The 12,848-nt window shown below is 38.8% G+C and overlaps 1 protein-coding gene across 2 annotated transcripts in view; it reads left to right on the forward strand.

Annotated features, from left to right (window-relative positions):
- ARHGEF3 (Rho guanine nucleotide exchange factor 3) overlaps positions 1-12,848 on the forward strand; it is a 99,146-nt gene that overhangs the window by 31,908 nt on the left and 54,390 nt on the right. Inside the window, exon 3 of one of the 2 annotated variants that reach the window (XM_072347101.1) lies at positions 979-1,045. In XM_072347101.1, coding sequence (XP_072203202.1) covers positions 979-1,045 — 67 coding nt within the window. Of the gene's footprint in view, positions 1-978; positions 1,046-9,465; positions 9,615-12,848 lie in introns of those variants that run through there. The other variant, XM_072347102.1, reaches the window with a different exon arrangement.

The following is a 12,848-nucleotide window of genomic DNA, read 5'->3' on the forward strand; positions in this document are numbered from 1 at the left end:
AGACAGGGATGACTACTGCTGTCCTGACACTGCAGGAGTTGAGGCACAATGTGTTGAAGTCCCTCAGGAGCTGTGAAGAGCAAAAGCTGTGCTTGGATCTTTCATGTTAGTCTAGTGCTTGAAGTGCAGAAGCATCTGTCCTGTTATTGTTGGATGGAGAGAAGGTTTGACAGGCAGCCATTTAATTTGTTGCTTTTTAACCAGGTGTCTGTATTCCTGTAACCTACATAATTGCATGGTTTGAGTTGCAGTGGGCTCTGCACTTAAGCCTTGCCACCAAACTGTGTGTTGGCTTGGTCAGCTTCAGCAGGTCAGCCAAGCTTTGATCTGACTTCATGTGTAAAGTCTCAGCAATGTTTGCCTACCTTAGCAGAATCATTTGAGATCTTACTTCAGGATCTTAATGGGTGAAAAGCAGTCATTAAGAGTGAAGTGGATAATATTATGGTTACTTTTCAGAAATAATTGTACAGTGATAATTATAGGGTAGGAAGACGGTTTTGAATGAGTAAAACTCTGAAGTCAGCTCCTCTAGTTGTTTGCATCACATGCAGCTATGGGTAGCTTGTTTTGCATGGTGCTTGGCAAAGCCTCGCTCTTGGGGCCCTTTGGCTGCCTAGCAGAGCTAGGCATGGCCTGCGTCACCTGGCATGACTGCTGCTTCAGCAGCACACGGGGTCAGGGCTGTCTCTGCTTGTTGGAAATCAGAGTGATGCAAAGTTCTTGCCAGAAATCAAGCTGGTATGTCTCTGAAGGCTTGTAAGGCTGCCATGTCCCTTAGCTCTTCATCTAAATTGAAATGTTTGTCTGAACTGAAGAGAGAAGCCTGTCAGGAGTACGGCCAAGGAAATCTAAGGTGTCTTAGTAGTTGAAGTCTGTGTTTTTCTTTTCTCCTCTGTTGTTGCTCCATTTTTGATGTAGAAAACATGACAGCTAAAAATGTAATTGGTAAATGGTTTTCCTTGTTTTGTCCTGCAGGCCAAAACAACAGCAACAGAACAATTTTTCCTTGTTTCCTTCTACTAAAGGCTGGAATTTCAGAGGGGTGAGTTTGATGTTATTTTAATATCTTTTTCCTGCTTCATCCTATTGCTGTGTGACTTTGTGGTGAACGTATGATCTGTGAGTGCTGAAATCATGGCAGAACAGCAGAATAAAATCATTCATTTTGTAATTTTCTACAATGCTTTTTAAAAAACCCAGATTTTGCTGATGTGATTGGCTGACTTAATAGGAAGAATCCAGGAGACAATTTAGTGTAACCATTTTAACAGTGAAGTAAAATTGATTTGTTTTTGTGTTTGAGAATTGTTCAGCAAGGCTGAAGTGACATCCACTACTTTTTAACAATTAAAAAGAATTTTTTTTACATACCGTTAATGTAGATGTTTGTAGAGTTATTGGAAACTTGAACATCTGAATTTTGCAGAAGTACAGGTGCTACCAAAAATCACCTGGATTTTTTACAAGGTATAATAGCTTTTACTTCTGATGTGTTGGTTGGCTGAGCAAGGCCATCTGCATGCATGTGCACCCCCACAGATGGAGAATGAAAAAATGCGTGAAAAAGCAAAGCAAATGAAACTGAGAACTTCAATGGTGGTTTTTTTTTTTAGCAGTATCAGACAATTTTTTCCGTGTCTGTTTCAGGTTTGAGGTGTACTGCTTACACAGGTCAATTCTTTCCAAGTGGTTTTCAAATGGCAAGAGTGTTTGCCACATGTGTAAGCGCTATAGACTGGGATATAGTCTAGGAGTCACTGTGTGTTGCCTCTGAGTAGTGTTTCTGTAATCTTTAGGTCAAAACAAGGGCTCTTCTGCTTTGCAAAATTCATTTTCTATGATAATAAATAAATGCTGCCTGTAATGAGAATTGACTTGCACTGAACCTAAAATTTCTATTGAGAAGAGCATAGGAATATGTTTGCTTTGAACCTCTTCAACAAAGCATTTAAGTAAGACGATGTTATTGAAATGTGTTGTTGAAAGAATAAATGGCATTTATAGATGTACTGATCTGTGGTGGTCATGGTGTCGTAAGGGTTGCTGAAACTAGAAATATTTTTCACTATACCTGATGCTGTCTTTGTACTCTAATTTGGTATTTTTAAGTAGAGCACCTGGTATTGCTTGCAGATCTTCAAACTGCTTCCTTTGTATACACAGAAATGAGGATGTGAGGGAGTTGTCTGCCTTGCTATTTTTAAGGAGATTTATGGGACACTAACACAGACCTCCAGTTCCATAGCTCTAGTATTTCATATGGTAATTGGCAGTTGAAGAGAATTATCCAGAATAAAGCACTGCATCTGGGGCAGGAGCTGTAGCAGTTGTTCACTGGATCTGTTCAGATGCTGAAGCTGAGGCAGCTGAGCTCTGCACCAGAGGTCAGTCTCTGCTGACTTCTGCAGTGTGTCAGCATCAGCTTTGTTTTGATGGGTGGAAAAAGTGTGGTATAGAAAATGCAATGAGCAAACTTCAGGTCACAAAGGTTTTGGTATGGATGATTAATGATAGAAGATCGTCTTTGATATCTTCTCTTAAGCAAGTATAAAATCTTATTGGGTAAATGAACTATGGTAATATTGACAGTGGATCAGTGCCATTCTTGAGTGAAACAAACAAAACTGCTGAGAAGACTTATTCATAGCCATGCTTTTTGCAATGTCTGTGCTGTTTCTATACCGCTGTTACTAAACCGTAATGTGAGGGCATTTCAACAGCCACAAACAATAAAGCAGAAGAAAGTTGTTAAGCATAACATTATGATGTTTTATGAGTTTACCTGTCCTCACTTTGCAGTCAGATCACTGGTTTAGCATGTCTGTATCTCATGCTGATCAAGTGGGCTTGTTAAAGCATCAGCGAGCAAACACCAACGTAAACCTCAAAGAAAGATAAGAGGGCCCAGATGCTTAACTCTAACCTAGGGGAAACTCCTCTGCACTTCTGTCTTCCTCTCTGTGCTTAAACGTATTTATTTTCCATTTTAAGGTGTTCTTTTGAATCTCGTAGTTTGATTTCCTCCATGGGAATTTCCATATCAAGATGATATCATTTATGTTTCTGCCAATGCTGTTTTAGATAACAGTAGCAATTATTTCCAGAGGGTTAAGCAGTGTTCTATGTGACAACAGAGAGCTGTTTCTTTTTTTTTTTTTTTTTTTTTTTTTTTTTTTTTTTTTTTTTTTTTAAGAAGAGTCTGACAAAATTCTTGTTATGATGTGATTTAGGCTTAAATGTACCAAGCAATGCAATCTCTCTAGTGTGTGCTACTCCTGCATATACTCACAATACAACTGATTCAATTTGCTCACTGAAGAGATTTCACAATTGAGTACCCAGCAAACAGTGTTTTAGTGGGAAGGGATATGGAGGAAAGCTAGAGTGTGTGAAAGCAGATACACAGGGGTGGAAGCAAGAACAAACAAACCAAAACCAGAAGCATCCTCTATTTGTACAATTGTGCACCTATAGAAGATGTGAGAATTAAGGCTGCTTTTCTTTGTGAGTTATGATACAGCCTTGAGTTATGTGCCTGTTTGCTGTTTTATCCATAATAAGTGTAATCAAGCTTATTTGTAAGTAATATCCGAATTCATGTAGCCTGAGAATCTCTCTTGAGGAGTCTCAGGTTTTAACTGCTTTCTCTGTCTCCCCTCCTGCTGCCTCAAAATCACCACTTCTGGTTCTACCAGCAGGATAATTTCCTAGAGTGCCTTAATTATATGAGTGATGGGCTCATGCTACTAAAAGCCTTGAAGTGATTTACTTTTTCCTAATGATCTATTTAGATGTATTTACAAGAGTGGTCTGTAGCAGTCCTGCTGATATGACTCTTGGGGTGGCTGTGAAGAAACTACAGTCAGAAGAAAAGCATTTACATGGTTAATGAGAAGTGCCAGGCTTGGAGGCATAGCTGAAGAGGATGCTGCTTTTGTCTATGCTTATCATTGATTTTTCTCTATACTGTTCTACAAACAGCTAGCATCACTTCCTGCATATTTTAAACAGATGTCTGAACCATTATGCTTGTTTCTCTTTTATTTCTCCTGCAGTAACTTTAGTGATAAAAATAAATCAGTAGCAAAATCTAAACCAATATTTTCTACTTGAGACATTTTGAGATGTTTGGTGTGCAGTTGCCTAAAGACTGAGGATTTTCTGCAACTGTGCATCTTCATATTTTTTTTGTTTTCTGTTTCCTTTTTGGTTTTGCAAAGGCATCTAACTAAACTGCAGATGTGGTCATCTGGGAGGAAGGCTGATCTAATTTATGAGAAGCTTGACATAAAAATGTGCTAATCTTGGGGAAGGTCAGTTTTAGGTTTGTAAGTGGTTTCCTTGCTAATTTTGTTTCAGGTATTTGTGTGGGGAGCAAAGATGTATTTCATGCCAAATGGGAAGAATTCCTCACTTCTCAGACAGTATTTGCAGAACAGTGTGTGCATTTTGTGCAGGCTGGCAGACTTCATTTCTTCCCTTCGGGGTACATGACTAAACAAGGTACAGGTTGCTAAGAGAGAAGTTATTTCTTTTTCCTGGCATCATAGCTTGATGATTAATTACATAAATTACATAATCATGTACTACTGCAGAAAACACCTTTTGCTTCTGGATTCTGTCTGGTTCTATTTAGTTGAGTACCAGTGGGTACAGACATTGCTTAAGCAATGAAGTTACCCATAGCAGAGGCTGTTATGGTATCAGACAGGCCTTTAGTTGGACTTGTTGAAGAAAACTTACCAGGTAATGTCTATAGATTAAACGTGCTTCAATACCATTATCTTATACTAATGCCACTGGTGCAGTAGGAGGGGACTGCTCTGCCAGGGCAGTGCTGTTGGTGTCCTCACTCCCTGTGCCTGCTCTCACTGTGTACTCGTGCATTTCCCTCTGTGTACAGTCCTCTGATTGCTTCCTAACATCTTGCAGCTTGCTAAGGAAACAGTAGGTGGATTCTTGATCTCTGACCCATCTCACCCATCTTTGAAAAGAAAATTCCCCATTTCTTTTTCTCCTTTCTAAGAGATGATGTATACTTGCACTCTACTTGCTTCTATTAGATCTCTCCCTCATCTTTCTATTTGTAGTTCAGAAGACTAGAGCTCATAAATTGGTGCAAGTGTACAGCTTGGGTGCTATTTTTTTTAATATTAAGAGAGCTGGCTTTGATGCCTTAACCTATGGGCGGAGCTTTAAATATTTTAGTTTATTATTGGTTTTGTTTTTGAGCAAACCATTGGAACTGTTGTTGATTAGTCACAGGGCTAATTTTTCTTGGAACAGCAAGGTTTATGTTGGCAAAAAAATAGAGATGCTATCAGGAATTCATTGTGTGGCTTTTGCGTAACTGGATCATAGCGAAGTCCATCTGTAGTTCCAAAACACACATCAGAATTATAGTGTTCTTAATGTATACAATGAATTTAAATTTTTTGAAGGATTTAAGAATGTATTATTCCAATGTGGTGCATGGTTTAATTAGCACAATAATCAAGTTTTATCCATCAAATATGATGGGCATAGTTTTGTCTTGTCAGAATGTTTTATTCCAGAAAACACGATTTGTAAATGAGTTCTTAGACTCATAAATGGCTGAATCCTTTTGGAGGACCAGTGGGTCGTGTACATGGCGAGGTTCTTCTCGTACAGCAATGCTGCATAAATCTTGTGTTGAACATGTGCTGGAGAGATGGGTTGTTCATAGAGAGGAGTTGTTAACTCTTACTTCCCATCACTGACACATACTGTGCTCAGGCATGGGCACTTCACTTACATAAAGTGTACTGTAAAGAAGAGGAAGGACAAAGTGTATCATGACCAAGCTTACTGCTGTTTTGTTGTTGTTTTTCAAGCTGTATTTCTATGTGCTTAGATGAAATGAATGAGGCACCCTGCTCTGTAGATTTCCAGGTTTCTCATTGTTTGGGATTCAGGTGGAAAAATAACACTTTCTTTCACATTCTTTCCCAAAGCACTCTTGAACTATCACTGCTCATACTATCTAGAGAATTCTGTAATGCTTTGGAGTTCACAGCGGTTTCATCAATTCAGTTCTGTACCTGCCTTATTAAACTTCAGCAGCTTTCACATCAAAGTCATCTTTGAGTTAAGTACATTACCTAATCTGTAAGGCTACTTTCAGGTTAATTACATGCTAGTTATATAAAAATATACTTGAGATATATTTTGTGGCAATAATTTTGGGGCATGCTTACGGAGCACTAAATGTGTTCCTGAAATAAGGAGACTCATAGGCTTTTACATTGATCAGACTTATCCATCACTTGCACTGTATGCATTCTGTCTTGGATTCATTCAAATTAATATTTTCAGGTTTTATGATGACAAAAAATCTCTCTTTTCTGAAGAAATTTCACGTTATATTTTCACAGAATAATATTTTCTGGAAATATGCTGTATGCAGTCACTTTATTAACACTGTAGGACTTCGTTTTATGGGTCTCTTTAAGTGTTTTGTAACAAGTTTATTTTTGTTCTGGGTGTGATTTGTTATTTATAGTAGAAGTATTCCGTGTGTGCTATAAACCTGTTGCACCAGCTCTGTTGCACATACAAACAATACTGAGCTAGAAGTCACGTGTGATAAAGCAGATAGGTCCAGTTGTCGTTCTCTTAGGTCTAGTCTGATGTTCTGTTATATAGCAGGTTTCCTGTCTTTAATCATAGTTTGGGTGTTACCTTGTACTCCTGCTGTCATCTACTGTTCTTTTCTTTGTTCAACAGCAAATGAACTTGACCTGTGCTCAATTTAACTCACACCAAACTCTGCCCACTTCTTTGTATTTGTTTCCCCCACCGCAGCAGCGACTGCCCTTTGACAACACGTGATGTGAAATCAGTATTTCCTATAACTTTGTTTCAGAAACTTTCACTGTAATGGTTAAGTGTAATGCTGCTTTCCAGCTGAACTTGACAGCATTTTGTCAGAGAAAACAGCCTTTTAGAAACAAGTTCAAAATATACATTGGCATATTAATTGTTACACTGTTTCAGAATAGCAATTTAAATTAGAATAAATATTGGACAAAATGGTTGTGCCAGATGTGATGTATCCAGTAGATCTTGATGCCAACCTGTTTGTTTTTTAACCAAATCATTGTGAAGGTCAGTTGTTTAGTTTCCCAGTTTTCTTAAATGTAAAAATGGTAACTGATCAGCTACCATTGATACCATGCATGATTTTACAACAGGATGTGTTATAAAAACTTCCAGTTCATCAGCAATTAGTTTTAAACTAAATAAATGGGATGTGCATTTGTAAATGATTGCAAAATCATTATCTGCTGAAACAGCTGGGAAAACCTCAGTGCTGCAGTAAAGGTTTTCTTCAGTTATCTGCCTCCCTGCCTGCAGTTCCACAGGTTCTGATATAGGTTGTCAAGTTGTACTTGTGGCAGAAATCTATTCAAAGTCCTCTAACGAGTGAAGGAGAAGGAATGTCCAAGGAAGAACTGAAGGAGCTTGTAAGAACTTGAGAGCTGATGGTGGGGAAGGAAGTGGAGTTCCTTCTGATGTTTTCAATTGGAAGAAGCATTCTGAGTGGGTTTTTTGATCTTCATCTGTGTGAAGACTGTTCTTCCTGAGCACTGAAGTGCTTTCATGGCCAGCTTTGCTCTAAGACATCTCAGTCTTAGAATGAGTCCTAATTATGTATAAGATAAACCTAAGAACAAGACTCTTACTGAAAGCTAATGCTGTTTTCTGTGTTCAGTAAGCACAGAGTAGTTCATAAGTAAAGCTGTCTTCAAAATCTGTCACATGCCTGTTAAGAGCAATGTGATAGTGCTCTTCTAATGTCTCATTACGTTTATTCAAGGTGTATGAAGCACTGCATATAGCATGAACCTAATGTGATTTGAGGTAACATTTCAAAGCTCTAAAATGCATGTTTATAAACGTTGATTATATTGCCTTTGATTAAAAAAGAAGTATACAGTGGTGCAGTCTCTTTAGATGGTGATTAATTGTAAATTTTATTTTTGAGAGTTAACTTTAGCATCCCTCGATCCCATAATGCACAGTTAGAAAACAGCTTCAGTCTGTGCCAACGTTGACTTTGGAAAGCTTTTGAAATTTCCAAATACTGTTTCAAGTTTCCAGTGATTCACAACCCTAAATATTCTCACAAAAGTGGTCTAAGTTTCAGCTGTGTCTTCTTTATCCAAGGCAGACTGACAGCTTTGTGAAACAGCCTTAAAATGAGGGCAGTTATGGACCCATCCTGGGAAGGTTAGTTTGCACAACATGACTGAAAGGAGAAGATGGGAGACCTTCCATCTTTATGATAAAGAAATACGAATAAAATCCTTTTTATTCGGGGCTGCCTCCTTAGAAATGTTTGGGTCTCAAGAATCTTGGGCAATGCTCTGTTTTGTGGGAGTGAGCACCAGCACCATGCAGGCTCCAGGATCTGGCGCTTGATCCTGTGAATGCGTTACACTTTTTCTTAAAAGGCTTGTGAGAATCTCTCTAGTTTCTGAATTGCTGCTGGAATTGTGTAAGAAATGGTGAAAGCTCAGTGTGGCCAGAGCTGAGATCATTGCCATTATAAGTGTGATTGGAAATTTGGGCACACATGGGGGAGAAAGGTGAGCTGCCTCAGAATTTTGACTTACACAACTGCTGAGGCAAAACTTTTGGGTTGCAGTTCTGAACTTCAGAACTTCATCTAACATTTAATCCTATCTTCTGGATCTTGCCCAGAGCTTTTTTCAAAGTATTTATTTTTCAAGCCTGGGTGAGGGATTACCAAATTCTGATGGCAAAGGATTAGGGTTTCCTGTGATGGGATGAGTTCTTCACTTGTAGAGAACTCCCACAGATAAAATCAGACTTTGCACTTCCTTGACATGTCCTCAGATGAAGAATTTGGGCCCTCTGCCAACCTCATCTTTGGGCTTGAATTCTGGGCTGATTCTATAGCAGTCTTTGCTGAGCTTTTGTCCTTATGCCCCTGTTAATTTAAGAGCTGTTTAGCAGAACCCTTAACTTCTGGAATTTTTCTGTGAATTGGATGTTTAAAAGCTTTACCCCATATCTACCAGATGTTTATTTTTTGACTGAGGCATCTATATTTAGAGATGGTTGTGCTCTTTTGAGTTAAAGGCAGTTGCAATTATTTGAGCACCGAGCATGTAGGAGGAGGCAGGCTGTGTGTCAGTTATTGAATCCCAGAGCTCCCTCAAGCACCTACCAACTACTTGAAACACATCAGTATTGCATTTACCTTTGCCATACCGCTGCCAGTCTTTTCACACTGGTTAGCAATTTTTAAAGCACTTTTTTCTTCACAAAATATTATACAAAGCAGTCTGTGGGGGAAAAAAAACAAACAAGCAAAGCAGAGAGAGACGTGACGATATGTGTCACTCAGCCGATGATAGTACTAGTATGCTGCATGACAGGAAGCGAGACAAAGCTATGTGGCCACGTGGGGAGGAGTTCCTGCCGAAAACTGAAGGAGAAACATAGGGACTACTTTGCAGCATAGAGTTTTCACTGTCACACTGAAGATTAGGAAGCCTCCTAAGTCTGAGTACAATACAAACTACCTCATGGTGTGGTGTTGTTTTTTTGTGCACCATCAGGTAAGTGTGTACGTGTACACTCAGGATCTCACTACTTTTTATTGTTTGCTTGCATGGCGTTGTAGCAAGTTGAAATTGTACAGATAATGCTTCCAAGTGTGGCAGGATTAAAAACTGTGTCAATGAAAAAAATAGTGCTTAGCAGGAGTGTTTCCTTCTGTAAGAATGGGGTTTCTAAACATGTTGATAAATGTACTCTGTTATACCCAGTGGGACAGTGGATGGTTTGGTTTTCTTTGGGTGTGGGAATTTTATTGTTGTGGGACCGTAAGGGTTGATGAGTTTTGTTTTGTTTTTTTTTCCGCTTTTCATTTGTCTGTATTACCATAAATAGGTAAGTTTGTCTGTCTCTGCTGATGTAAAACCTATCTTTTTTTTTGATGCTAGAGCTCAAATGGGAACACTTAGAACAGTGTGGATAAGTTTATGCATTGCCAAAGTGAAAGCTGTTAACAGATCTTGTGTAATAGTATACTTGCAGAGCATAATTACTGTGCTGTGCTTGCAGTGTGTGGAGTATCACCTGGAAAACTGTGCTTTTAGACTTCGTATCTTGGAAAGTAGCAAGACTGATAATAAATACAGGAAATGGTTAGCATTTAATTCTTGACTATACATAGTGACTTGTGTGGGATGTTAATTTTGGGCTATTGATTACAAATAAGAGTAGTGCATCAGCATCACAACTGGACAAATCTGACATGTAACTTTGCAGCTCTAATCCTAAATCATATCATCCTGCCTCTGGCTGCAGAGCCTCTTAGTTGAGAAGCAAAGTTGCTTCAAAACATTTGCATATGTAGAATAAAACCCACTTTGAAATTCTTAAAAATAAAGGTGATGAAGGTGAGGAGCTGGAATGTGAAGCAGGGCTCTGTTCAGTGGCCTGCATGCTTTTGTGTTTGCTGCAGAGAATGTGGCTAAATTATACTGAAGCTTAAAACTACTTTCTTACTTGGATATGTTGTGTTTTATGTTCCCTTTAACAGACTTTTCAGTAACAAGGGAGATGTTTTATGGCAGTTTTACTGCTCTGAATCTTTTAAGATCATATGTAGAATGCTTTATGTGCTTCTGACAAACTGTGTTTATGAGGGATATACAAAAATTGCAACAGGCTCAGGAAGTCTATCAAGACAGTCTGAGAAATAAGGAGTTATTCAACTTGTGAAATTTGCTTTAATGTTATGCATTTGATTTCTCAGTGTTCATTAAATAGCTCAAAAGTGAGGCTGCTGTGCTGTAAAATTGATGTAGTCTTTTTGGATGTACTTAATATTCATTTTTGCAATATGCACATTTGGGTATCTATTTTGGTTGTTGCTTACTCAAAAAGGTATAGCAGAAGAAATCTAATAAATGCTATGGTTGTCATGGAATGTCAGAGGTAATGCGTGTCTGTCAGTGATGTAAGATCATGTGTGTTCTCTGGTGTATTACAGAGCTCACACTGAAAGCTTTCAAACTGGGTACATATTTTACATAGAGGAACCTGTCTGGTTTGAATGGCAGAGCAGCATAATGATGCTGAATGAAAGAGGCTGAGGGAAGGCAGATGAACAGTGTTAGAGCAGTAAGGGGTGGCAGCTATTTATGCAAATGTAAGCTATTAAAGCCACGTGGAGACCTATCTTACAGAAATTTTCCTTCTGCTGTATGCGGTTCTGGTGCTGTGCACAGGAACAGCAAAGTGAGCTTTTTTGTAATGAAAAGCTCCTTGAGACTCTTGAAGTTCTTAAAAAAGAAAAAATAAGGAAAGAGAAATCACTAGAACAAATCTGAACTGAGAAAGTTTCATTGTGATTTCCATTCCACAGACAAAAGCCACACACAGGTGATGCAAGTTTGGAAGCAGAAGTGGTGGCTGACAGCTGTGATTTCATGATCAGCTGAAATCAGAGCAGCTCCGTGCAGCCCAGATAGGGGAGGTCTCAGGCCTTCAGGAGCACAATGCCTAAAGTTACTCTAGTTTAGTCTTATTCTTGGTTTCACTACTGGGTCTGTAGTAAACTTAAAAGGTAAGGAAGCTCACCCTCATCAGGTCAACATGATGGAGATGCAGGCACTGTTTGCACACCGACTTCTTTTATCACTTGGGGCACAAAGAACTGGATGTAAAAGATTACAGCTCAAAGTGTTTGTGGAAGTACAGGTGAGTCTGGGTAGCGTATGGACACGTTTAAATTGCCTCTTGATTTTTGTTTCTACATAGGCAAATTTAGAATCCCTAGATATTGGTTGTAATTGTTAGTTGAAAGCGTAATGAATGTAGCCATCTTCAAGTCTGTCTTGAAGTTCTGACTCAGTGAAGGTCATGTAATAGTGATTGCTGATGACTCACTTAGTGAGGAATTCTCAAGGAGAAAGATGTAAAAATATATTTAGTTTATTTATCTGAATTTGGTTCACTTTGTAGGACACTAAAGAAGTTTCAGCATGTTCAGCTCTCAGATTCCGCTGTCTGATGCTCTCCCTGTCTTGTGAAAAGGGGAAGGAAGAAGGTTTAAATTAAGATAGAATAACTATCAGTCCTCAAACAAAGCTCTGCTGATCCTTGTCCTTACAGCATCCCGTACATGCACACCCATTTCCTGTTGTTCGTGTTAAACACACTGAATGTAATTTTGATTTCATTGTTCACTTTGGTGTTCATTTTGTATTACATGGACTGGAAAATCTCAAATCAATTCTGAAAGCATTGTAGAAATAAAACTTAAATTTTTGCTCAGAGAGAGATGAAAAGGAGAGGATATTTAGCCAGGCAGAGAATAACAGCTTCCCAAGGTTCAGTGACTGGCTTAGGTATTTTGTGCTGTAACAGATTTAGGGTCTGTAGTTTTTGTTGTGTTTTTGCTTGGGACACCAAGAACTAACAAGTTGTTACTGCTTCTGACACTCATGCAGCCCATCAGCTGAGTGTGTGCAGGGTGGGACATGGCACCCACAAACCTGTGGGCAATCGGGTCACCTCCTTTAGTAGGAGTTAAGTTTTTGCTTAGGTTTTTGTGTCATGAAAAGTAAATCTGCTCTGTCTCATATTCAGAACAGTAGAGGGCAGTGGAAATGTAATGGAACTTACTTCCATATATAAAATTTTGAGGAATTTTTGGTTCTCTTTGCAACTTAAGCAAGTTCTTGTAAGGAAAGGTAACGTAGAATGCTGATGCTGGGATGTAGGACAGATAGTGCTTCTCCTTAAAGTTTTGTGTTAGAAATCAGCACCCTGAAGTTACA

Source organism: Excalfactoria chinensis, chromosome 12, assembly GCF_039878825.1.
Source record: "Excalfactoria chinensis isolate bCotChi1 chromosome 12, bCotChi1.hap2, whole genome shotgun sequence".
Taxonomy (NCBI): domain Eukaryota; kingdom Metazoa; phylum Chordata; class Aves; order Galliformes; family Phasianidae; genus Excalfactoria; species Excalfactoria chinensis.